The 23903-nt window shown below is 50.2% G+C and overlaps 3 protein-coding genes across 4 annotated transcripts; 2 read left to right on the top strand and 1 right to left on the bottom strand.

Moving 5' to 3' along the window:
* Positions 1–324: 324 nt before the first annotated feature.
* Positions 325–9775, bottom strand: LOC136464131 (asparaginyl endopeptidase Rep2-like). Its single transcript, XM_066463089.1, has 9 exons — positions 9372–9775; positions 7115–7279; positions 6350–6506; positions 6186–6271; positions 5920–6119; positions 5411–5459; positions 5128–5334; positions 870–1076; positions 325–779 (listed from the first exon to the last, which is right to left on the bottom strand). The coding sequence occupies exons 1-9, from the start codon at positions 9600–9602 to the stop codon at positions 597–599; spliced, it is 1485 nt and encodes a 494-aa protein (XP_066319186.1). The 5' UTR covers positions 9603–9775; the 3' UTR covers positions 325–596.
* Positions 937–3936, top strand: LOC136464132 (uncharacterized). Of its 2 annotated transcripts, none has more exons than XM_066463090.1 (5): positions 937–2165; positions 2610–2903; positions 2989–3081; positions 3163–3477; positions 3557–3936. In XM_066463090.1, the coding sequence occupies exons 1-4, from the start codon at positions 2124–2126 to the stop codon at positions 3280–3282; spliced, it is 549 nt and encodes a 182-aa protein (XP_066319187.1). In that variant the 5' UTR covers positions 937–2123; the 3' UTR covers positions 3283–3477; positions 3557–3936. The 2 variants fall into 2 exon arrangements, with proteins under 2 accessions (XP_066319187.1, XP_066319188.1); XM_066463091.1 differs by having other exon boundaries at positions 937–2535.
* A 388-nt stretch (positions 9776–10163) lies between the features above and the next one.
* LOC136467481 (hsp70-Hsp90 organizing protein-like) lies at positions 10164–23086 on the top strand. Its single transcript, XM_066466199.1, has 7 exons — positions 10164–11182; positions 19171–19459; positions 19545–19630; positions 22125–22348; positions 22435–22501; positions 22594–22653; positions 22738–23086. Exons 1-7 carry the CDS (start codon positions 10280–10282, stop codon positions 22849–22851), a joined length of 1743 nt encoding a protein of 580 aa, XP_066322296.1. The 5' UTR covers positions 10164–10279; the 3' UTR covers positions 22852–23086.
* Positions 23087–23903: the final 817 nt, after the last annotated feature.

Genomic DNA, 23903 nt, shown 5'->3' with positions numbered 1-23903 from the left:
AAATAGTTTTCGTACACGTATTATAGGCTATACTATTGTAAGTCATCCGATCCATAAATAAGAACGAAACTAATCAAGTAAGAGCTTATATATTACAATAATTTAAAATAAGTCATTACAAAGTAAATGTCCAACTTAAAATATTCCATACTAATGTCCAAGTACACCCCAAAATTCATGCAAACATAAGTAGCTAGAAATGCCTTTGACTTTCTCGTTATAAAATGTTTTGATATTTTGGATATATCATTTTCACTATATATCTAGTCTAGACATAGTGTATTAGTGTATATCTAAATGCATTGTAATTTAAAATGGAGGGAGTACAGTCTGCTACAACGGATTGTCTTGCAAGTTGCAAGCAACTAAAGCAACTTTCGTCTACTTATGACCTGGCGAAATATACAAAGTGAAAAACACACGATCAATATATACACAACTGTACGTACATTACAGAGGCACAAAGGTCAACTTTTACAGTACTTCACAGATAAGACTAGCCCTACATACACATCCATATATAAAGTTGGGCCAGAGCAGGACTAAGCAAGCAGTAATAGTCCTCTAAGCATTGCTCCCCCAGAATCTTCAGAAGATCAAGCGCTGTAGCCCTGAACCAACGGGCTCCATCTCGCCGAGTTGTAGCTGCCACAAGCACTGATGCTCGCTTGCTTCATCGAAGCGCCAGGCGTGCCACTGTTGCATATATTTGCGAACGCCCTCATATGCTTCATACCGTACTGAGTGAGTGATCCGCAATGGGATTCGAAGATCCGTACCTGAAGAGGCTCACCAGAATGAGTCAATTCAACAGACAATGGCAGCCTAGCAAGCTCTCAAAAAAGAAGGATGCATCAAGTCTAACTAACCATTTGCTTCAAGCAATCCCAATCATCAACAAGTGGCTGGCCGGGAGGTCTAACGGCTTGAAGCGTGGAAGGCCCTTTCTCAATCCCGAAGAGAAGCTTTCCGATGAAACCGATGCTGCTGTCCAGATGCTTCCTATGCCTCACTGTTCCAGTGATCTCCCTCAGAACTTCCTGCTTCTCTTCAGACTTTCCATGTAAAAGCTCATACTGAAACCAAACAAGAGAACTGTAAGCAGCCTCGAAGAAAATAAAATGTATGTCTTTTTGAATGCAATGGCAGGATTTCAATTAAGAAGAAAGCAAATAGAGTTAATTATCGGAGTGTCAAAGGGGCACATGACATACTCCCCCAGCCTGCCAAGAGAGTGATAGAGAGCCCAAGAGCCAAAAGAAGAAGGTGGCATCGGTGTGAGCGCAAGAAGCTGACACGTGAGATGCACTAGTCACAGCAAGCAAGCTCCTCCAAAGCCTATTGTAGTGCTGGGGAGCTCATGACAGAAGAGGGTCAGACATGGCAGCACCGGCAAGCGCAGAAGCTGGCCAACAGTCAGAAGTCACGAGTGCCCCATTAGAATTTTTTTTTTATTTTTTAACACTTTTTAAAACTATTTTTAATTCTAACACTGTTTTTTTTCTTCAAAAATAACACTTTTGGATGCGCTTGTTTGCATGGCACGGCAAATTCACGCTGCCGCGCCATGCAAGGCAGCGCGGCATGGGGCGGTCAACGGCCGCGGCGACCGTTGACGTGGCAGGTCTGACGCGCCACCCATCACAGCGCGGCAGGCCTGCCGCGCCACGCATCACGGCGCGGCAGACCCCTTGTACAACAGTTCTGTGGCAGAAGACCACCTAGGACGAGGATGCTAAGAGAGCAAAGTAAGAATTTCTACGTTCCAAACATTTACCATTTTGACATCAGCACATGCAAGTCTTTGGTTGGTCTCTTATATCACAAATATATGTTATGGTCTAAGTCTGTCGTTGATCTACATATTCTGCAAATTAGTTTGCTATTTAAATGGAGGGTGTAGTACATAACTCTTATGATACGTATTGTCTTTGTCTAATTTAATGTTTATTTTTGTTCCCTCAGCTCTCATGTAACTGTCCTTCAAAAATTTCAGGAAAATATCCGGTGTCAGTTCGGTCTGGATAACAGAAAACTTTAGGGCGCCTTTACCGTGCATCGATTTTTTATTTTCGTCAAACTTGATGCCGCACTTGTAACTGACTATCCTATTCAATGCAGGCATGGAATCACGTGGACGTAGGATTGACTGCTCTGTACGTCTGGTAAGAAGCCGAGGTAGTTAGAGGGAACCCGAAACGGCGGTACAGGCAATACTCGGACACGCTAGACGTCCTGACATAGCACCAGATAACGACCACTTAGATACTGCTAGTCGGTGTTGTTGCTTTTTTATTATTCCTAAAACCTAACTGTAGTTACCTAACTTTTAGGTGAATTGGTGTCCTTGGTCTAGATTCGAGCTAGAGGGGTACCTGAGTCCTCGCACTAAGGAAGAGTCGGACGAGTGGCTTTTTAATGGGCCACTAATTTTCTTCCACGTGGTCGAGATGCACTACCCTATAAAGGTGTATAGGTAGTTCAGAAGATTGCAGCCATGCCCACCGCCGCTGTACACAACAGAAAGTTGCACGGGTGCGACGACTATAACATAATAATTTAGCAGTCATGTGCATACATACAACCACTAACTTACGTTAAACTTATAGGTACGATCGAAGGAACAGGTACAAGGAGAAGAATTGGGCCGTGACGCACGCGGGGTACATCCACGACTGGAAAATAGGCAAAGGGTCCTGATCGCCGAGAAACCGTCGCACGACCAACGCAACTTCGACCGCTACCTCCAATGGTTGCATAGGAGTACCCACACATATATGCAAGCCCCCTACACTAACAAGCCAATTGATGAGGATGAAGACGAGGATGACATCGCTGATACATACGACAAGGCGACAAGGATGGAGGCACAACTTCAGAGAGCCCCGCTACAGAGATACGTGGTAAGAAATTTGAATTTCAATACAACTGCACGTCGACGTTCCTATGAATTGTAGTGATACGAACTTACCTCGATTGTGTATGCAGGCAACACAGTTGACAAGTCTGTCCAACGAAGCAGCCGTGCGACTTCACGAGACCAGAGGGGAGCCGCACGGCATTCTACACGTCTTCGTCGATGTACATTCTATTTTCAAAGCCATGACAGTGGTTAAATGGTTCCCATGACTCATTCATCTGTGTTTTCTTTTTTTTTTGCAGAAAGTGAGGTGGAGCTGCAAGAAGCTGGCACATAAGCTCAGCTGCGTGGATACTCCATGGGAGATGCCCTATGACCCGGACCTGTCTAGTTCCTTACGCTCGAGCACTATGCTGACATGAGCAGGTTCCTCCGACACGATGGCTGCTGGGACCTCTTATGTTCGTACTCCCGACAATGCAGGCAAAGGTCCTGCAGAGCACGACGTTGAGGAGGACGAGGATGAGGATGACGAGGACGAGGACGAGGAGGACTACGATGAGATTGGGATGTCTCAGCTTGGTGATGCACCATTTCCTACACAGTTCGACGAACAGGTACTTGAAACAACCCTTCGCCATATACGCCACAATTACTTAAACATTGTAAGTAACGATGCCTATATTGTAATTGCAGGAACCTAGTTACACTCAGCAGTACTGCCGGGTGTACCGCCAGCAAGACCGTATCGACGTTGGGTTCACCCCTAACGTGCTGCCTTCACGTCCGAAGAGGCAGCGACGTCCGCGGTACCCATATACTCCTGGGTCGTAGGAGTTCTTTAGGATGACATGATGCACTTGTACTCGGACACCGATATGCTGATGGAACATGTAGTATGTCGAGTAATGTCGAACTTATGTATTGATGAACTTGTGCCGTAGTTATTACTTGCTGAACTTATGTCGAACAGAGGTATTGTCGAACTTGCGATGAACTTGGGACGTGTACAAGTTAGTATTGCTGAACTTGTGTATTCATTGTCTCGTGCACTAACGTTCCTGCTGACCTATTTGTTAAACCGGCACGACGAAATAAATTGGCTCATGTGAGAACATAACAGAAGTGCCTTGTTCCATTTGCTGCCGCTTTGATCGCCACGCCATGGCTGGGGGCGCGTCAGCCTTGCCGCGCCATGATGGGTGGCGCGGCACCGCCGTGCCATGATGCACGGCGCGCCGGCCCCGTCACGTCAGCGACCAACGGGCCGGGACGTTGCCACGTTGACACCCCTGCCGCGCCCCATGCATGGCGCGACAACTTGAATTCGCTGCGCCATGCGAATAGGCACGGCCAAAAGTGTTAGATTTGAAAAAAATTAAACAATGTCAGATTTGAAAATAGTTTAAAAAAGTGTTAAAAATAAAAAAAATTCCCCATTAACTCCAAGAACACTAGCTAACAAAGCATTTAAAGTTAGCATACAAACTAAAATTCTTAGCCAGTTACTCCTATTAGCTGGCATTCACTACTTGCGTCTTGATAAACGGATTATTAGATCCAAGCTGCAGTCCTGTAGGAAGCCTATCAGTTCTTTCAAGGCCTAGGTGACAGGCACTCATCAAGATGACACCTGCTGGCAAGCAGGTGAAGTGCGAGCGCTAGGACGCAACAAGTCAGCTCTGATGTAAGGTTCAACAAAGTTGCTAGTCCTCCTGGTTCAAGGTGGAGGATCAATGGGGTAGCTCGGATATTAATAAACCAAAATTCTGCTATCCATACCGACAAGAAATTTGGCCTATCAATTCCCGACAGGGTAGAGACCATCATCTATTCCCAAATGGAGTACTAAACATAGCACGCGCAGAAAGTAAATAATGAAGATAATAAGTACTCCCTCAGTTCCAAATTATAAGTCGCTTTGACTTTTTTGGTACATACAATTTTCTATGTATCTAGACATATATTATATTTAGATACATAGCAAAATGAATGTACCAAAAACATCAAAGCGACTTATAATTTGAAACGGAGGGAGTAGTACAAAGCAAGTGAGATGTACAAAACAATGCCATTATAGTCCAAATCTACCCAAATTATCCAAGCAAGAAACAACTTCAGCTGGGAAAAATGGCAGGTTGTAGATTAAACCATTTGAAGGAGCAAACATAGTGGTTTTCTGGCAGTAGATAAATCAGTTCATTTTTGTATCCCAGAAAGGAACAGACAAGCTAGTAGAGTGGTGGTCGTATAACACAAGGACTTACCCTCTTCCATAGGAAGAGAATATCTGCATCCCTTTGGTTGACCACAGCCTCTTGGCCTGGCCAAAGTAGCTTATTTGTGACATTGGCATTTGCAGGATCAAAACCTTGATAAAGGTAAAGCTTCTCGCCCTTGAAGGTCTTGTCACCATACTCCATGACATGAGAGCCTGCACCATAGCTGTTTGAGTCTGAAGTACGCTCCTTAACCTGTGCACAATGCTGTGATTAAGTAAAAGTTTATAAACAGTCAAATGAAATGACTAGAAGGTAAGTCCAGACTCACCACTTCATATTGTTCCTTTATTGTTTCCTCCTTCAGATTGTGAGTCTCACTGTCAGATGGTAATATTATATTATTATGGTTATTCAATCATAGCACTAAGTGGCCACTTCCAAATTAACAAAAATATGATTCAAGACTAAGTACGTGGATGCTTGGTAAAGTCTTCATCTGCCCTGAACTGGTTCAATATTCACCAGAGAGAAGTTCACGGTTTTTGAAGTAGCTATGTAAATGTACCTACCAACCATACTTTATTCAACTAGTGTACCAATTTCCTGTGTACAGCAGAACCATAAAACCATGACATGCCATAGTATTTCTACAGAGAAAATTTTCAAGAAAGATACCCCCCACTAAACCACAAGGTACTCTCACCTTCCAAATCTAAACATAGCATATATATCTAGGTACATAGCAAAAGATGTGTACCTAGAAAAGCCAAAAAAGACATAATTTGGGATGGATGGAGTAGTTGCCAACAAAATAAGCATCCACAATATGAACTCTACCTGTCTTCCATCCAAGAGACACTATAGAGATCACCTAGGCAGGTGATGTACTCGGAAGGAGGTGATGGTTCCATTCCTGGACAGTATGTACCCCAGCTACTTTCTTCTGCATTGGATGCAGTCATGACATAAATATTAAGGTCTTCTGGCATTAACCCCTCAAATATACTGCCACTTTCGCATGCTTCAATATATATAACCTGCCCACATGCTTCCATTCAGATAGGACAAGTTTCCTATCAACAAGTAAATGAGAACAACCTTACCATTTTGGCATAGCTGTTTGAAGCATGTTTTTCTCTTAACACCTTCATGAAGTCACCGGCATAAAGATACGGTAGATTGGGCATACCTGCAAATAGAAAATGTCAATCCATATGAAACAAAATTTATTTGATAATGCATAGAAGCATTTGCAACTTCCACATACCAAGTACACCAGGCCCCCCGTGATCTGAGTAATAGATAAAAATATGGTCATCTGGTTTGCTATTGATGACCTTCCTGCTGCCTCCAGTGACTGCTGTTTTGTTGCCCAAGAGAACTGCATAGAAGTTTTTAGCAGTGACTTGGTCCCCAGTGTAGTCCTGGAATTAGAAACTATGTTAACTAATAGACTTGCAGAACCAAGTGCAGCTAAAGAAGAATGTACCGATGATGAATCCTTGAAGAAGATACCTTAAAAAACACATGGTAAAAGGATACAGTCCCATGCCATGCTCTCGTTCTAAAGAACTTGCTTATTTGATTGAAAAGCTAATCATAACAGGTTCGAACATGCTTAGAGCTTGGTTGGAATTAAATGTTGTAACTCAAGTACTTCACATTAGTGTGAAATCTTAAGTATGGACAATTAAATTATCCAGAAATCTGGCCTTGTTAAGGGTGAGCATCAACATTGAGAATTTTTTCTATAAGAATATGCATGGAGTATCTGCATATGACTGCATTGGATTTGAATTACTTTAACTTATGATGTGTAGTATTGACGGCCCGTGCAACACAATCATAAGCAACTTGTGATTTACAAGTCCTAAGGTGTTCTCACTGTCCCCATCCAGAGGGCTATGTAGAATCCTAGTTAACACCTCTATAGGTGGAAACTAGTTGAAAGGCAAGTTTGAGCTCATAATGATCCCAAAGTTTCCCTCTAACTGGGAGAAAAATGATAGAAGGACAATCTGCTAAGAAGTACCTTCGGAACACCAGCATAAACATCTTCGCCCTCTGGGTGGTTGATAATAACCCCCCGCCTTGGGTTGAGTGCACTATTGGCAATGTCATCATACATGAACACCACAATGTTCTCCTCTTTTATCCCTCCATTCCGCAGTATCTGGTATGCATGGCATATATCAGCCTGCAATAAAACAAATACATCAACCCGCAAGCAAAGGCACCACGGAAAATAATTGCTTGCTGATATGTAATGTCTGTTCCCTGATAAAAAGGAGACAAAACAAGGCGAAAACGAACATGGACATTTGCCCAATAAACCTGATGATATTCAAACAACTTTTAGCTAGTGGCACATAATTCTAGTTTACTAACTGAAAGTACAAGTACTCGCTATCAAATATTTTATCTGTTCTTTTCTTTTTTCGCGAACGCGCTTTAGCACGTCTTTCATTAAGAGGAGAAGAAAGTTGTTTGATTGACGTTTTATCTGTTCTTTCAACTTGTCGAGGACCGAATGCTGGGGTACCCAAAGAGGAGGAGCTAATAACCATCAAACGTTGATGCTTCCAAACAGATAAGAACGCAACTACACTTCTTGCCCAAACGACCGAAGGTTGGCTCCGCCTCGCCCGACCCTCGAGGGCTGGCTCCGCCTTGCCCGACCCCCGAGGGCTAGACTCCGCCTCGCCCGACGTCCGAGGGCAGGCTCCGCCTCGCCCGACGTCCAGGGGCCGGGCTCCGCCTCGCCCGATGTCCAGGGGCAGACTACGCCTCGCCCGACGTCTGGGGGCAGACTCCGCCTCGCCCGACGTCTAAGGGCAGACTCCACCTTGTCCGACGTCTATGCGCTACTCCTTCATAACTACGCGTGCAGATAAGGCGGGGCACTCAAGTCAACCACAATACCGAGGACCATACCCTGCACGTCTGCAGGAAAGTACCATCAGGATATGACCAGACGGGCGCTTTAAGCCCTTCTAGGCATGTCAGAACCCAAACAGTGTTGTGGGCGCCGACATTTGTCCTACAGTGTTATGGGCGCCGGCATTTGCCCTCGGACACGAATCATGACAGAAACATACGACAACCACTACGGTACAGGAGGAAACTCATGTCATCTACAGTAACGAATGTGGGGCCTCTACGGCGTCTGCTCCCCGTAGGGTCGCAACTCGGCTCCCTGGCGCGTCGCGCCGCCCGTCGGAGCGGGATGGGACGTGACCACTTGCTGAACGAAGTCAGAGCACGGCCCTATCAAGATCACCAAACGTGCTATCCCTGGCACCGTCTGCCGTGTCAGCAGGGCAGGCTCAATGAAAAAGGAAGACACGACACCTTCGAAGGACCTTCTTTGCCTCTGTTTTTTCTTCTTTCTCCCATCTGTAATTCCTGCTCCCCCTTGATCTATAAAAGGGAGGGCAGGGCACCCCACTAAGGGGACGGATCGATTCAACACATCACGCATCACATAACACACAGCTAAGCAGCAACCAAGCTCTCAACATCCTTTCAACCTTTCCATCAGAGACTTGGGACCTGTCTCTCTCGACCGTTTGTACCCCCTACTATGAATCTTTCAGTGCTAATAACACGAGCTGCAACAGCAAACTGGATGTAAGGACATTCTGCCCGAACCAGTATAAACCTTGTGTCTTTTAGCATACCATCCGGACCCAACGTGTAACAAATACAAATTTACTCGTTGGTGTTTACTCGAAACACCGACACAACTGTTGTCTAATGTTCTTGCCAACTTACGCAACTATTTAGACGTGGCAAAATTTGGTACCAATCCATCCTCTGCGTAGAAACTTAGAAGCAAAACATGCGAAATTCCAAATCTTTCACGTTCCTGAATTATATTGTTGCTTAAACATTTTCCTTCCCTGAAAACGACCACTTGAAAAAACTACAACATCCTAAGAAGCCCCAGAACTTTATTTGTCTCTACTAGCTGCACTCCCACTTGATCCTTAAACCCGTGGAAGCCCTTGGGCCGAGCAGTTCTTCCAACTTTAGCTGCACCCACAACTAAATTGAGTTAAGATGTAGACAAGACTCGAAATGTTAAAATCCGAGCATCCTATGGCTTAGATCCCAAAACTTTAAACTGTGCAACTCCACGGTTCGACGATACTAATTTCTGAACCACGATAACGGATAACCTGACGAAGCAATATCGCAACAACAGTACAACACCACGCTACTCTCGCTAACAATCGAATTCGGACGCATCCACGCATCCAAGTCGCTGCACTAAGTATCGCGCTAACCTGGTGCCTGTAGTTGCCGTAGCCTGAGGACCCGGCAACGAGCACTGCCCACCTCGTCCCGACGGCGTCATCCTCCTCCCCCTCAAATCCCTCGCCGCTGTGCGAGTGCGACCCTGCAGGCTCCTTCTCCCCAGGCATCCGAATCACCGGGTCCCACTTCCCCTTCTCCGCGCCGGCCGCGGCCGCGGCCAGTACCAACACGAGCAGCACGAGGCACCACCGCGCAGCCATCGCCTCTGGCGTATGGCGCTACTAGAGTCCAGCGGCGGGAGGGTAGGAATGTAGCGTGAGAGCGGCGCAGGGTCGGGGTGGAGAGAAGAAGTAGGCGCCGCGGCCGCGCGCATGCCGCCATGCATGGCACGGCGCCCTGGATCGCGGACGCGTGGGCGTGAGCTGGTGCGGCGGCTCCGTCGGCTTGTGCGGCAGTGTGGAGGTGCTGGAGCCGCTTCCATGCTTTGACGTCAGCGGGTAGCGGAGTGGTGCGGCCGGGTTGGGCTGGATTCTGGAGATTAGCGGCCGTAGCCCAACTTTGTCGGCCCAGCAACTTAGCACACTGTAGTAAATGGGCTAAATTAGCGGCCCAAACGTTTGTAAGAATTGGAAACGGACCCATTTATAGGCGTAAGAAGATGGAAATAGACACAGTGGCAGGCCGTGATCCATCGGGTCGTCCCTTCCGTTGCCTGCCGTGATCCTGATCGGCTACTCCGTGGAGGAACCTTCCAGAACTCTTGAGAACTGGGATCCAACGCAGCTGGGCTCCTCCCGGTTTTATAAAAAAATCTCAACAGGTTTTCGTCTAATCCCCACAAACCCCTAGACTTTTCTGCTCGCATCCTCGTCCGGCCCTCCCAGCCGCCAAGCCTTCCAGAACCTTCGAGAGCACGATCCGATCGGAGCCTCCCGCCATGGCCGACGAGGCGAAGGCGAAGGGTAATGCAGCGTTCTCGGCCGGCCGCTTCGAGGAGGCGGCGCGGCACTTCACGGACGCCATCGCGCTCGCCCCGGGCAACCACGTCCTCTACTCCAACCGGTCGGCGGCGCTCGCCTCGCTCCACCGCTACTCCGACGCGCTCGCCGACGCGCAGAAGACCGTCGAGCTCAAGCCCGACTGGGCCAAGGGCTACTCCCGCCTCGGCGCGGCGCACCTCGGCCTCGGCGACGCCGGCAGCGCCGTCGCCGCCTACGAGAAGGGCCTCGCGCTCGAGCCCAGCAACGACGGCCTCAAGGCGGGGCTCGAGGACGCCAAGAAGGCCGCCGCCGCCGCCCCACCGCGCCGCGGGCCGTCCGGCCCCGACGGCATCGGCCAGATGTTCCAGGGCCCCGAGCTGTGGAGCAAGATCGCGTCCGACCCCACCACGCGCGCCTACCTTAGCGAGCCCGATTTTATGCAGATGCTGCGCGAAGTGCAGAGGAACCCCAGCACAATCAGTACGTACCTCTCCGACCCCCGCATGATGCAGGTGCTCAGCCTCATGCTTAACGTCAAGATCCAGAGACCCGAGGCCTCCGAGTCGTCGCAGTCTACCCCGCCGCCGCCGCAGCAGCAACAGCAGACGCCGCCTGCTGAGACGAAGGCGAGGGAGGTGGAGCCCGAGCCCGAGCCAGAGCCGATGGATTTGACTGATGAGGAGAAGGAGCGCAAGGAGAGGAAAGCTGCTGCTCAGAAAGAGAAGGAGTTAGGTAACGCAGCTTACAAGAAGAAGGACTTCGAGACGGCAATCCAGCATTACACCAAAGCTTTGGAACTTGACGACGAGGATATTTCCTATCTGACTAACCGAGCAGCAGTCTACATTGAGATGGGAAAGGTGAGGCTATTCTATTTCGCTGGTTTCATCCAGTGAGCTCTCACATTGTTTGATTGTTGATGTTCATTTGATTTGGTTTATGCAATGCGCAAATCAGGCTACTCTATTTCGCTGGTTTCATCCAGTGAGCTCTCACATTGTTTGATTGTTGATGTCCATTTTATTTGGTTTATGCAATGTGCCGCAAATCATTAGTAGACTAAACTGAGATTTACAGGAGTTAAGTGCGTGACTTGATACTATTCAGTAGCCATTATGAGGATTTGTATTACTTGTTTGTCACACACGTATGCTAATAGTGAAAAGTGCTTAGTTGAGAAGATGTTGTATTCTTGCATAGTGCTTAGTCTAGGAGTAAAGAGTACAATATACTCCCTCCATCCATTTATTGGACTCGTTTAACCAAAAAAAAATTCTCCAAGAGTCGGAGTCGTTTAAGCCAGGGACCTCGTCCCTAGGCGCTCGCACTCTTCGTACGAGACGCGGCCTCCTCGTACGAGACACGACAATTGATGTGGCGCCGTCTCCCGTTGCTTCAAGTGCCCCCGCTCCGTTCCCTTCTGTTAGCGTTCGTCAATATGTACCCAGCACACTGCGTAGCCGCGCCACCGAGTCTCGCCACCGCACCACGCGGCGAAGTGCCCAGCACACTATGCCGCCGCGCCGCCAAGTCGCAGCCTCACCACGCCGCCGCGCGCGCCTCCGAGTCGCTCCACGCCAACACCACGCCACGCTGCTGCATGCCATGGATCGCCATGACCACGACGATGAGGTCCAGTATGTGCGTGGTGTCAACTGGGCGCCAAATTTTACCGACGAAGATGAAGACCCCATGGCCGAGAGCGAGGTGCAGTACGTGCGTGGTGTCAACTGGGCACCAAATTCTACCGACGAAGATGAAGACCCCATGGCCGAGAGCGAGGTGCAGTTCGTGATGGATACTTATGCAGGTGAGACTGAGGTTCCGGACTCCCAGATGGACATCGCCGAAGTCGACGACCCTAACGCCGAGGTGGACATTGCCGAAGTCGACGAACCTGACACCGTGCATGCCCTACAATCGTTTGCTTCCAAGTTTCAGTCAGACAAGGTCAAACATGAAGGCTGCAGTTTGATGCTCCCTGTGTTGTTTCCTCGTTTGTATGGAGACCATGACGAGGACGTCAATGGTGCTGCAGTATCCCTGCTTTGGATTAGTCGTGGATACTCCAATGGTAGTAATGGATTGCCAAGGATTCCAGATGAAGGTCTGGATGTTGAGGAGATTAAAGAAGCTAAGATGTCCATGAAGAAGAAGACTGAAGAAGTTAAGATGTCCATGTTTAAGATTATTTTTTCCGTTCATGTATGACAACTAGTAGAAGGGCGAGCCTGGTGCAAGCGGTAGAGTCTTACCGCCTGTGACTGGAAGGTCCCGGGTTCGAGTCGCGGTCTCCTCACAGTGCACAGGCGAGGGTAAGGCTTGCCACTGATACCATTCCCCAGACCCCGCACAGAGCGGGAACTCTCTGCACTGGGTACGCCCTTTATGTATGACAACTAGTACTACTAGGAAGTTAGAGTTAATGAAAATTTTAGCAGTACTGTTAGTCATATTGAAGATGCATTACATTTGCAGAAACAAGGGATGCAGTACTGTAAGTTTTTTTAGCTAATGGATGAAATTTTTCATGTTCAAGATTAATTGCATTTGAAAAACAAGGGATAATATTGTTGCTAATGGATGATAACTTTCATGTTGAAGATGCATTACATTTGCAAAAAAAAAGGGATGATAATTGTTGCCGAACTAAGCACAGTACTGCTAGTTTTTTCGCTAACACTTGATTTTCTACACAACAGTACTGCTAGTTTTTTCGAAATTTTGAAGGAAGCGCGGCTAATTTTGGAGATGATGTCGGCAAATTTTTCATTTGGGCGGACTCAAGGATGACAGCGGCAAATAAGGAGATGATCTCGGCATTTTGATGCGGCAAAACGGAAAAAGGAAGGGCCGCGGATGGCAAGCACGCGATATTGGCTGCAGACGCGCGTGATTCTGGCGCGGACGCGCGGTTGTTAGTCGCTGAATTCTTACTCTTGTAGTAGCAGAATTCTTACTCATCGAGAGAGGATGACACTAGGAGTTGGGGCAATTTTCTGGTTTATTTCTCACACAACTGCCATACCAACCTGAGGGGTTGAGGATACATATTTATAGGCTGCTAGCCAGCCAAGCATTTACCAAGATGCTAAATGCTAATATGCTGTCCTAAAATAGATGTTGTCCTAGATGCTGTCTTAGATGTTAAGATGCTGCCCTAGCCAGTCAAGGATGCTGTCCTTGATGGGCAGCAAGACCACCATACAGCCACAAGGACCATATGCTACAGCCCCACAAAGACCAGCCAACACAGAGACTTATTCATTATTCTCCCCCTAAGTCTTGTGCGTCATCTTGTGGGAAAGTTGAACCATCCTGGTCCTGGAGCAGAGCTCAAGGAACTTGATCCTCCCAAGAGGCTTGGTAAGCAGGTCCGCAAGCTGATCCTTAGTGTTGATGTAGCTTGCCTTGATGCTCCCTTCCTCCAAACAGCCTCGGATGAAGTGGTACTTCACCCGGATGTGCTTACTCCGTTCATGGAAAACGGGGTTCTTTGCCAGGGCCAGAGCGGACTTGCTGTCCATCCTGAGCTCCACCGCTCTAGTGTCTCTGCCGAGGAGATCACCAAGCAGTCGAGCGAGCCAGAGCGCCTGAGTCGAAGCGGTGGAGGCCGCTATGTACTCGGCCTCGCAGCTGGACATGGCTACCACCTGCTGCTTGACCGACTGCCAGCTAACGAGGCACTTGCTGAGGAGGAAGAGGATCCCGCTCGTGCTCTTGCTGGTGTCGATGTCGCCGGCGTGGTCGCTGTCGCTGTACCCGACGAAGTGTGCCGCCCCAGGGCACCTAGGGTAGTAGAGTCGTGGTCGAGAGTCCCCGCAACGTAGCGGATGATCCTCTTCACTGCCTGCTGGTGCTCTGTCGTCGGTAGCTGCATGAACCGACTAACGTAGCCGACGGAGAATGCCAAGTCCGGCCGTGTGTGGGCGAGGTAGCGAAGGCTCCCCACAAGACGCCGGTACTGTGTAGCGTCCACCTCCTCCGCCGTGCTGTCGCGGCTCAGCTTCAGCCTCTCCTCCATCGGAGTGAGAGCTGGGTTGCAGTCGGTGAGCCCGGCTAGCTCAACGACGCGCTTGGCGTAGGTGGTCTGTCGAAGCGTGATCCCGGAGTCATCCTGGTGCACCTCGATTCCCATGTAGAAGTAGAGAAGCCCCAGGAAACTCATCTGGAAGGTGGCCTTCATCTCTTCCTTGAATGCCGCCACCTCCGCATCCTTGGTGCTGGTGATCACCAAGTCGTCGACGTAGATACCCACCAGCAGAGCATTTCCTCCACTGCCCCGTCGGTAGATGGCCGCCTCGTGCGGGCTTTGCTCGAAGCCTATCCCCTTTAGCGTGGAATTCAACTTGGCATTCCACGCCCTCGGTGTCTGCCGCAAGCCATAGAGGGCCTTGCGCAGGTGGAGCACCTTGCCCTCCTTGTCGGGGATCGCAAATCCCGGTGGCTGGTGCACGTAGACCTCCTCCTTCAAGTCTCCGTTAAGGAACGCCGACTTGACGTCCATGTGATGAACACGCCAGCCCTTCTGGGCAGCTAGCGCAAGGAGTCGCACGGACTCCATCCGTGCCACGGGAGCAAAGGCGTCGTCGAAGTCGACCCCCTCCTGCTGCACGAAACCTCGTGCCACCAAGCGAGCCTTGTGCTTGACGATGGCGCCGGCTTCATCCCTCTTTAGCTTGTACACCCACTTAAGGGTGATCGCGCGGTGGCCACGAGGAAGGTCAGCAAGCTCCCAGGTGCGGTTCTTCTCAATCGCATCCATCTCCAACTGCATCGCGGCGCGCCATGCCGCGTGTCTCTCGGCCTCAGCAAACGACCGAGGCTCGCCATCGTCACACGCAAGGTGCAACTGCGCCTCTAGGTCGTGAGGCACCAGTCTCGGCACTGGCTGGTCGCCGAGAAGGTTCTCCATCGTACGGTACCGCAATGGCTCGCCGTCGTGGTACGCGTCGATGCGCTCCTCGTCGTGAGAGAGCGAAGTAGCGAGCTCAACCGGGCTGTGCTCGACACGAGCTGGTGTTGGAGTAGACGTGCCCGGAGAGGTGCCTGTCGGTGCTGGAGTGCGTGGCGGTGCCGGCTGTGGTGGAGCCGACGAAGAACTCATCGCAGCCGAGGTCCTGGCTGGAGAGCGTGGTGCTTTCGGAGTAGCAAGTGCCGGGGTCGGTGGAGGCTCGGGGACTGGGGTAGACGCGCTAGTCGAAGAAGAGCTGCCTACTCCCCTAGCTCCCTCGAAGTGAACGTACTCGACAGTGAAGTCGTCGTACATCAGAGCCGAGCCGTCGTCCACCGCCTTGTTCCACGCCCATCCTCGCCCTTCGTTGAACACAACGTCGCGCGCCGTGCGCACATGCTGTGTCTTTGGGTCGAGGATGTGGTAGGCCTTCGAGCCCTCCGCGTAGCTGATGAACACTCCCGGAGTGCTCCTGTCGTCGAGCTTGTTGATGTGGCCAAGCTCCTTGGCGAACGCGAGGCAGTCGAAGACCCGCAAGTGGGAGACCGCCGGCTTGCGCCCATGCCAAGCCTTGTACGGCGTCCTGCCGTCCAGCTCCTTGGTAGGCGAGCGGTTGAGGATGTAGACGGTCGACACCACTGCCTCTCCCCAGAAGACAGCCGGCATCCCCCTCTGCTTGAGAAGGGCCCGAGCCATCCCCACAACCGTTTGGTTGCGCCGCTCGATGACGCCGTTCTGTTGCGAGCTGTACGGCGCGGAGTAGTGGCGTTGAATGCCCTTATCAACGCAGTACGACGCGAATTCAGCCGCCGTTGTCGGTGCGCAGCACGCGCAGCTTGCGGCTGCACTCCGCCTCCGCAGCAGCCTGCGCGCGCCTGATGGCGTCCGCAACCTCTCCCTTGCTGCGAGGACCATCACCCACATGTAGCGGGAGAGGTCGTCGACGAGCAGCAGGAAGTAGCGTCGTCCTCCCGGTGTGGCCGGTGTCACCGGGCCACACAAGTCCCCGTGCACAAGCTCGAGCCTCTCCTTGGCTCGAAAGCTCGTCAGCTGGGGAAAGGGGAGTCGCCTCTGCTTCGTCAACACGCAGACGTCGCAGAGCTGCTCCACATGGTCGAGGCACGGCAGGCCTCGCACCATCTCCGTGGCACTGAGCCGCTTCAGGGCCTCGAAGTGAAGGTGCCCAAAGCGCTCGTGCCACTGCCGCGCCTAGTCATCCCGACGAGCAGCGAGACAGAGGGGTTGTGCCACCTGCACGTTAAGGACATAGAGTCGATTTGCGCTTCTGGTTATCTTGGCAAGAAGGCGACGACGGTGATCCCAAATCCTCATGACTCCATCCTCAACCACTACGCGCGAACCGTTCTCATCCAGCTGTCCCAAGCTGATGATAGAGTTCCTCAACGCGGGGATGTAGTAGACTCCGGTGAGCAGCCTGTGCTCACCAGACACGGCGGTGAAGCTGACGGAGCCGACGTCCTTGATCTCCACGCTGGAGGCATCCCCAAACATGACGGAGCCTCGGACGCTAGAGTCAAGCTCGATGAAGAACTCCCGTCGACCGGTCATGTGATGGGTGGCGCCGGTGTCGAGGCACCACCCGTCAGTCTTGTCATTGCCGGAGCCGTCGCCGAGGAGGGCGTGCGCTTTTGGCTCGTCAAGGTGGAGGAGAGCCGCTGCGGCCGGTGCCGCTGGAGGTAGCTCGATGCTTGCATGTGCGATGAACAGAGCCGGCTCCTCCGCCTGTGCGACATGGGCCTGGCCGCGTCGTAGCTGTCGACAGTCCTTGGCCTAATGACCAAGCTGGCCGCAGTTGCTGCAGGTGTCGTCTCGTGCCGGCTTGTGCTTGCCGGCGGCGCCGCCCTGGGCGCCTCCACGGGCATCACCCTCGGCACGTCCTCGCGCGTCGGCCTGGGCGTCTCTGTGCGCCTTGCGCGGCTTGCCACGCTTGCGGCCGCTTGTCGCGGAAGAAGGCTCCCCCTTCTTCCGGTTACCTTGGTAGGCAACCCACTACTCCCGAGTGAGAAGGAGCTTCCCGCCAGTGGTGATGGGCCCCGAGAGAGACTGTGGCTCATCGTTGTCGACGACCTTGAGGCGACCTATCGCCTCCTCGATCGACATCGTGGAGAGATCCAGCAGAGACTCTATCGAGCAAGCCATCTGCTTGTACTTCTCGGGGACGCAGCGGAAGAGCTTTTCGACAGCTCTCCTCGCCGTAGGTGTCATCGCCGAACTGCACCATCTTCTGCAACAGAGTGTTGAGACGGAGAGCAAAGTTATCAACATCCTCACCTGGCTTGAAGGCCAGGTTCTCCCACTCCTTGCGAAGTGCCTGCAGTGTGGATTTGCAGGCGCGGTCGCTGCCGATGCGTGCCGCAGCGATGGTGTCCCAAGCCTCCTTGGCAGTCCGCTTGTTGGTAAGCGAGAACTGCATCTCGGACGGGACTGCAGCGATGAGGGCATCCAGCGCCCGTCGATCCTGGTCGTAGTCGACGTCGCCGTACCGGACTGCCTCCCACATGTGTCGCACCTGGAGCTTTACCCTCATCACCGCAGCCCACTCGACGTAGTTGGTCTTAGTGAGGGTAGGCCACCCACCGCCGGGGTCGACGTCCCTGACAACAGCCTGGAGCCCGTGGTAACCACGGTACCGATCCGGGGAGAGAGAGCCACGCTGCCTGTGAAGGCCGCGCTCTCCATCGACCCGTCCGCCACCGTTGCCGTGCGCGCCTCCACCAGGAGCGCCGCCGGCGCGTCCGCGCCTATCTGGGCTGCCGCCCGCGCTCGCGCTACCTCCCTCCCCAGCAGCTCGAGGTCCGCGTCGGCGCTGTCGTCAGCAAAAATGGAGCTGCTGATGCTGCCGCGCAGAACCTCGACCTCTGCTGCCGCCGCACGCGCTACATCCGCTGCCGCCGCCGCTCTGGCTGCTGCCAGCTTCGCCGCCGCCAGCTTCGACGCCCTTGCCGCCGCCTCTCGCTCGTGTTCCTCTGCCGCGGCAAGTTCGGCCTCCTGCTGACGCCGCGTGCTCGAGGCGACCGAGCGCTGAGACTGTCCTGCGGACATGACGCGCTACCGGGGGGCTGCTGCGTGGGGAGAGGGCTGCTTCAGACGAGCGCAGAGGGAGAGGAGTGAGCAGGAGCGGCCGGCTGCTGCTCCTAGCTGGGGCTGTTGCGAGGCTAGGAAGGGAGATGAGCAGGAGATGCTCAGGCTACAGGATAGTACGGCTCTGATACCACTTGTTAGTCGCTGAATTCTTACTCTTGGTAGTAGCAGAATTCTTACTCTCATCGAGAGAGGATGACACTAGGAGTTGGGGCAATTTTCTGGTTTATTTCTCACACAAATGTCATACCAATCTGAGGGGTTGGGGATACATATTTATAGGCTGCTAGCCAGCCAAGCATATGTCAAGATGCTAGATGCTAATATGTTGTCCTAAAACAGATGTTGTCCTAGATGCTGTCTTAGATGCTTAGATGCTGTCCTAGCCAGTCAAGGATGCTGTCCTTGATGGGCAGCAAGACCACCATGCAGCCACAAGGACCATATGCTGCGGCCCCACAAAGACTAGCCAACACAGAGACTTATCCCATCAGCGGTAACGCCGTTTTGAGCGGTGTTAGCGGAGGGATTACTCGGAAACTCAACAGCCCACGGTGCATTTAGTACAAAGCCGTGATTAAATGATAATCGGTGCTCCTTCAACCCTCCCTTGGTCATCGCGCAAGAGACTAAAGCGAGTCCGATAAATGGACGGAGGGAGTATTACACGATTTAACTGTGCCTTATGCCCGAAATATCACATTCTTTTTTGCTAGATAGTCTATAGCCCTCTTTTACTTCTGGTAGCCAAAGTTGTCGCTGTAATGCATTAATATTATCTTTTACCTGCAGTACGATGAATGCATCAAGGACTGCGATAAGGCTGTGGAGAGGGGAAGAGAGCTCCGTGCTGATTTCAAGATGATTTCAAGGGCACTGACAAGAAAAGGAACAGCTCTGGTCAAACTTGCTAAGACCTCTAAGGATTTTGATATTGCCATCGAGACCTTCCAGAAGGCTCTAACTGAGCATCGTAACCCAGACACTCTTAAAAAGTTAATTGAGGCTGAGAGAGCAAAGAAAGAGTTGGAGCAACAAGAGTACTATGATCCAAAATTAGCAGATGAGGAGAGAGAGAAAGGTATGTAAGTTTTATAATGTCATCTCTAGGACAGGTGATGGTTGTTCCTCTCCTATAGTTTTGTAATTTGTCTTATGATTTGTAGGTAATGAGTTCTTCAAGGAGCAAAAATACCCAGAAGCAATAAAACACTACACAGAGGCTCTCAGGAGAAACCCGAAGGATCCTAGGGTAATTCTTCTACCTCTGTTTCACACAGTCTACCTTTGTTAGAGTATAACATATGAAATATTTGGGAAACTTGGTCATTGATATTCAGTTACATGACTTGATTGTTTGTGTAATACAAGTACAGACTATATATCCTTTACCAAATGGAAAATAAGACTAAATCATTCATTTGTTTTCCACATCCTTATATGGCTTGTCATGTCTGTGTTTTCGTGGGGTGGTGGGTAGCTAAAGGGCAGGATTTGTGCTGATGCTGAGTGGTTCGCCTAGTGCCTTGGTTTGCATAGTAGAGAATGCGATAGGGTAGAATGTCTGAGATAAGAATGGTCACCAGAAGATAAGAGATGCATTTCTTGGTTGACTTGAAAAGGATTCTTGCTCTTATATGAAGCTACTTAACTCAGCATTTGGTCTTCAACATGGAAAATGCAATTGATTTCTGTTGTCTCTCTTCTAAATTGTAACTATACACTTTTTCTTCTTTGTTGAACATTCGCTTTGCTGATAAACTATGATTTGACTCCTGACTCCTTGATTCAACATTTCAACCTGAACCATCCACTGTTGGTTGCTGGTTAGACACAAATGGTGTTTTCTGCAATAACTTGATGGTATTGCACCTAATTTGAAAATTAGGTGGTGTTTGGCAACTGGTTTATGAAGGGTGGGAAGGGAAATGATGGATAGGTTAGATTTATTCCACTGTTCGGATCATGGTTATGGGAAAAGATATTGGTTTGGGATAGGGATATGTGCTCCTCATATCTCATTGTTTCTATCCCACCATGAGGACTGGGTTGTGAGGGTGGAATTGGGTTATGATTTGTAAAATTAACCCAAAAAATACCTTTAGGTGGCGTTTGGAAAGTGTGGGAAAGGGATGTACTGTAGAACTGGGAAAGGGAAATTGGAAGGTTCTCGTCCCAACCAGGAGGAGGGTGGGTTAGGCTGGGAAACGACGCCGGCGAAGCGGTGGTAGGCTGAGAACCGCGACGGCGTGAAGGAAGATATTCCTGTGTGTGGCGCCTGCATCAGATCCGCCGCTCGCCTTGCACACCGTCGATCCGCAGCTCGCCTCGCACCCGTCCAGCCACTGCTTGCCTCGCACCCGTCCAGCCGCCGCTTGCCCCGCACGGACGCCGCTCGCCTCGCACGCCGACCAGCATCCCCTCGCCTTGCACGGCTGCTGCGAAGCCTCGCACGCTGGTTTGCTCCTGGGCGAGAGGGATGGCGACGCAGGAGCAGGAACAAGCCAGGCCACGGCGCTATCATTCGCATGCTGGATGCCTGGAATCTGGATGCGTATCTTCACGGAGATTGAAGGCCGAGCACCATCGAATTCAGGCTATTTTTTTATTAGCAAAGTAGCGAGTGGGTCCCACATTGTGCTGCTATCCCAAACCAAGTTGCCAAACAAGGGAATAGGAGATATGGATCTCATAACCAGGCCATAAACCAATCCACCATAACCCACCTATTTCCCTGTCCCTTTCCCAAATTGTATCCAAACGCCACCTTATGGAAAAGGATATGTTGCTTTTGTCATTTCCCCTCTATTTCCCCAACCCATACCCATAGGTAGGTGCCAAACAAGGGAATGGGAAATGATGTTGATTTTACAAACCAAAATCCACACCTCATAAGCCACACTCATATCCCTTTTCCATTCCAACTTAATATCCAAAAACACCGGTCGCATCACATGAACTCTACAAATTGAGGTAATTCCCTTTCTGTTTATTCTAGGTTACTTTGAATTACTTGGTTGTTGTAACAATGACGGGCGTGCAACCTCCAACAATGCCAATTGCCAACTCAGCTCAGCTAGTTCATACAATTCATATTGTCATTTTCCCATATGTGGAGGGAGAAGGGCTCTTTGTGATGAGCTAGCCTATTTTGAACGCCTCTTGATGGTTAGATGGTCATCACTTACGGGCCTGCTTGGATGCCTTGCCCTCTAGCCTTGCCCCAATCTTGCCGGCGGAGGCGAGTCGAATCGGCTCAGCCGCTCGAGCAAGGAAAAGCTGCAAATCCCTTAGCTTCCTTGCTGGTCAAGGCTAGGCTAGTGCTTGCCTGAGAACCACGCATGCCGTACAGAACCACATTAGCTTTGAGCAATGTGTAAAAGCTAGATCCTTGGAGAATTGTTATTGATGTAGCTTTGAGCAATGTGTAAAAGCTAGATCAAGGCCTAATCTTTTAAGCTAGCTCTTATTGAGGTGGGTGTGACTAGGCCTTAGAGCTAGCTGGTAGCTCTAACTTGTTGGAGCTTGTTATTGATGTCTTGTGTGCTCGTGTTTTTTGCTATTTAATTGATTCTGAGTTAAGCAAATATTACCTGATCTATGTAATAATTTAATCCATAATATGTTTCTTTCTGCTGTTATATATTGAGCTCCTTAATGTTGTTGCATTTTGTAGCCGTGTCTGTATAAGCTTACATGTTTTACTTGCAGCCTGTAATTGATCTTCAAATGTTATTTGTCTACAGGTTTACAGCAATAGGGCTGCCTCGTACACCAAGTTAGGAGCCATGCCTGAAGGTCTTAAAGACGCGGAGAAGTGTCTTGAACTAGACCCCACCTTCACCAAAGGGTATACAAGGAAAGGTGCAATTCAATTCTTCATGAAAGAATATGACAAGGCCATGGAAACCTACCAGGCTGGCTTGAAGCATGACCCAAATAACCAGGAACTGCTTGATGGTGTTAGGAGGTATCAAAGCTTATGCAATACCAGTAATCTGATTGCTCAGTGTATGTTGCATAAACAGCATGCTAACCTTTTTTTTGGTAATGCAGGTGTATTGAGCAGATCAACAAGGCCAACAGAGGTGAAATAAGTCAGGACGAATTGCAAGAAAGACAGGTAACCATATTGTAGTATGTTTCTGTTTTCGTTGGTATTTGCAGCTTCAAAAGTTCAGATTCAGTTAACTGTTCTTCATGCTGTTTTTGCAGAACAAAGGTATGCAAGACCCAGAGATCCAGAACATTCTTACCGATCCTATCATGCGACAGGTACCATAGAGTCCCTGAACTCGAGGGTATCTTGTGTCAAAACTTACTATACCGGCCTGCTAATGATGTTGTCATGTTCCGCAGGTGCTAAATGATTTCCAGGAGAACCCAAGGGCAGCCCAGGAGCACCTGAAGAACCCCGGAGTTATGCAGAAGATTCAGAAGCTTGTAAGCGCTGGGATAGTCCAAATGAGATGATCAAGCATACCGCTTGTTCGGCCCTTGTGCTTGGCTTTGTTAGTTCACGTGCCCCCTGGTCATATATATCCGTTAACAAGCAGCAAGGGCAGAAGAATGAACATGTTGGGGGGCTAATCTTTTTTCCAATTGAATTGTAAGTGCAGTTGACATTGGATTATTCATGTTTGTGGCACTGAGTCTGAGTATAGGCTTGATTTCTTGAAATGATGCGCAAGCCACTTACTTATCCGCGGATTTCCTGCTTTGATGGCATGTGCCCTTTACAAAGAGGGTTGCCTGCTAGTCTGTGATCTGATTGAGGTTTGATGATGACTAGGCTAATGGTACTACCTACCTCCAATGAAACTGGTGTATCAACGCCGTCTTCCTTTGGCTTGATGCGTAAGGAATCCAAAATACGATTGGTTTTACCCTATGAAAACAAAATCCGATTGGTGTTTACCCCATTATTAGAACACACTGGGTATGGATCAATTTTTAAACCCATGAGTTTCATAATGTTCAGGATGCTGACCATAGGTTGGGCCGGGTTCAGGTCGGGCCACAAAAAACCTGCTGTTTTTCTCCTTGGCCCGTTCTCGACCCGACCTGATCTGAGCCTCGGGCTGTTAATATTAGCATGGGCTCGCCCGATGGATGGCCTGACGGGTTACGGGCCAACTCGATAGCTCGGCAAGTCGGCATTGTGCACGGAGGGGAGGCGACGGACCGACGGTGGCCGTCATTGGTGCGACGGGACGGCGTGCCAAGGATGCATCGATTTGGTCTCCCAGCACCAGCAGCTAGTGGATCTGATTTGCGTCGGTGGTTGGCCGGATGAGAGGACGAAAGAGGCGCGCGCAAGTGGAAGGGAGGGCGCCGCTTTTTTTTTTTTTAACTCGGAAACAAGTGCTTCCATTAAACATTATCTCCAGGCATATCGCAGGAGACAAGTTCATTTACAAGTCTGGTGCATGATCAAGAAATATGTGAGAATTGTCAACAACTGAGCTAGCACCATAGGTAGCTAAACAATCTGCTACCCTGTTACATACTCTACTGCAAACCGA

This window comes from Miscanthus floridulus, chromosome 7 (assembly GCF_019320115.1).
Source record: "Miscanthus floridulus cultivar M001 chromosome 7, ASM1932011v1, whole genome shotgun sequence".
Taxonomy (NCBI): domain Eukaryota; kingdom Viridiplantae; phylum Streptophyta; class Magnoliopsida; order Poales; family Poaceae; genus Miscanthus; species Miscanthus floridulus.
The sequence above is the reverse complement of the archived record's forward strand: the minus strand, read 5'-3'. Positions and strand labels throughout refer to the sequence as shown.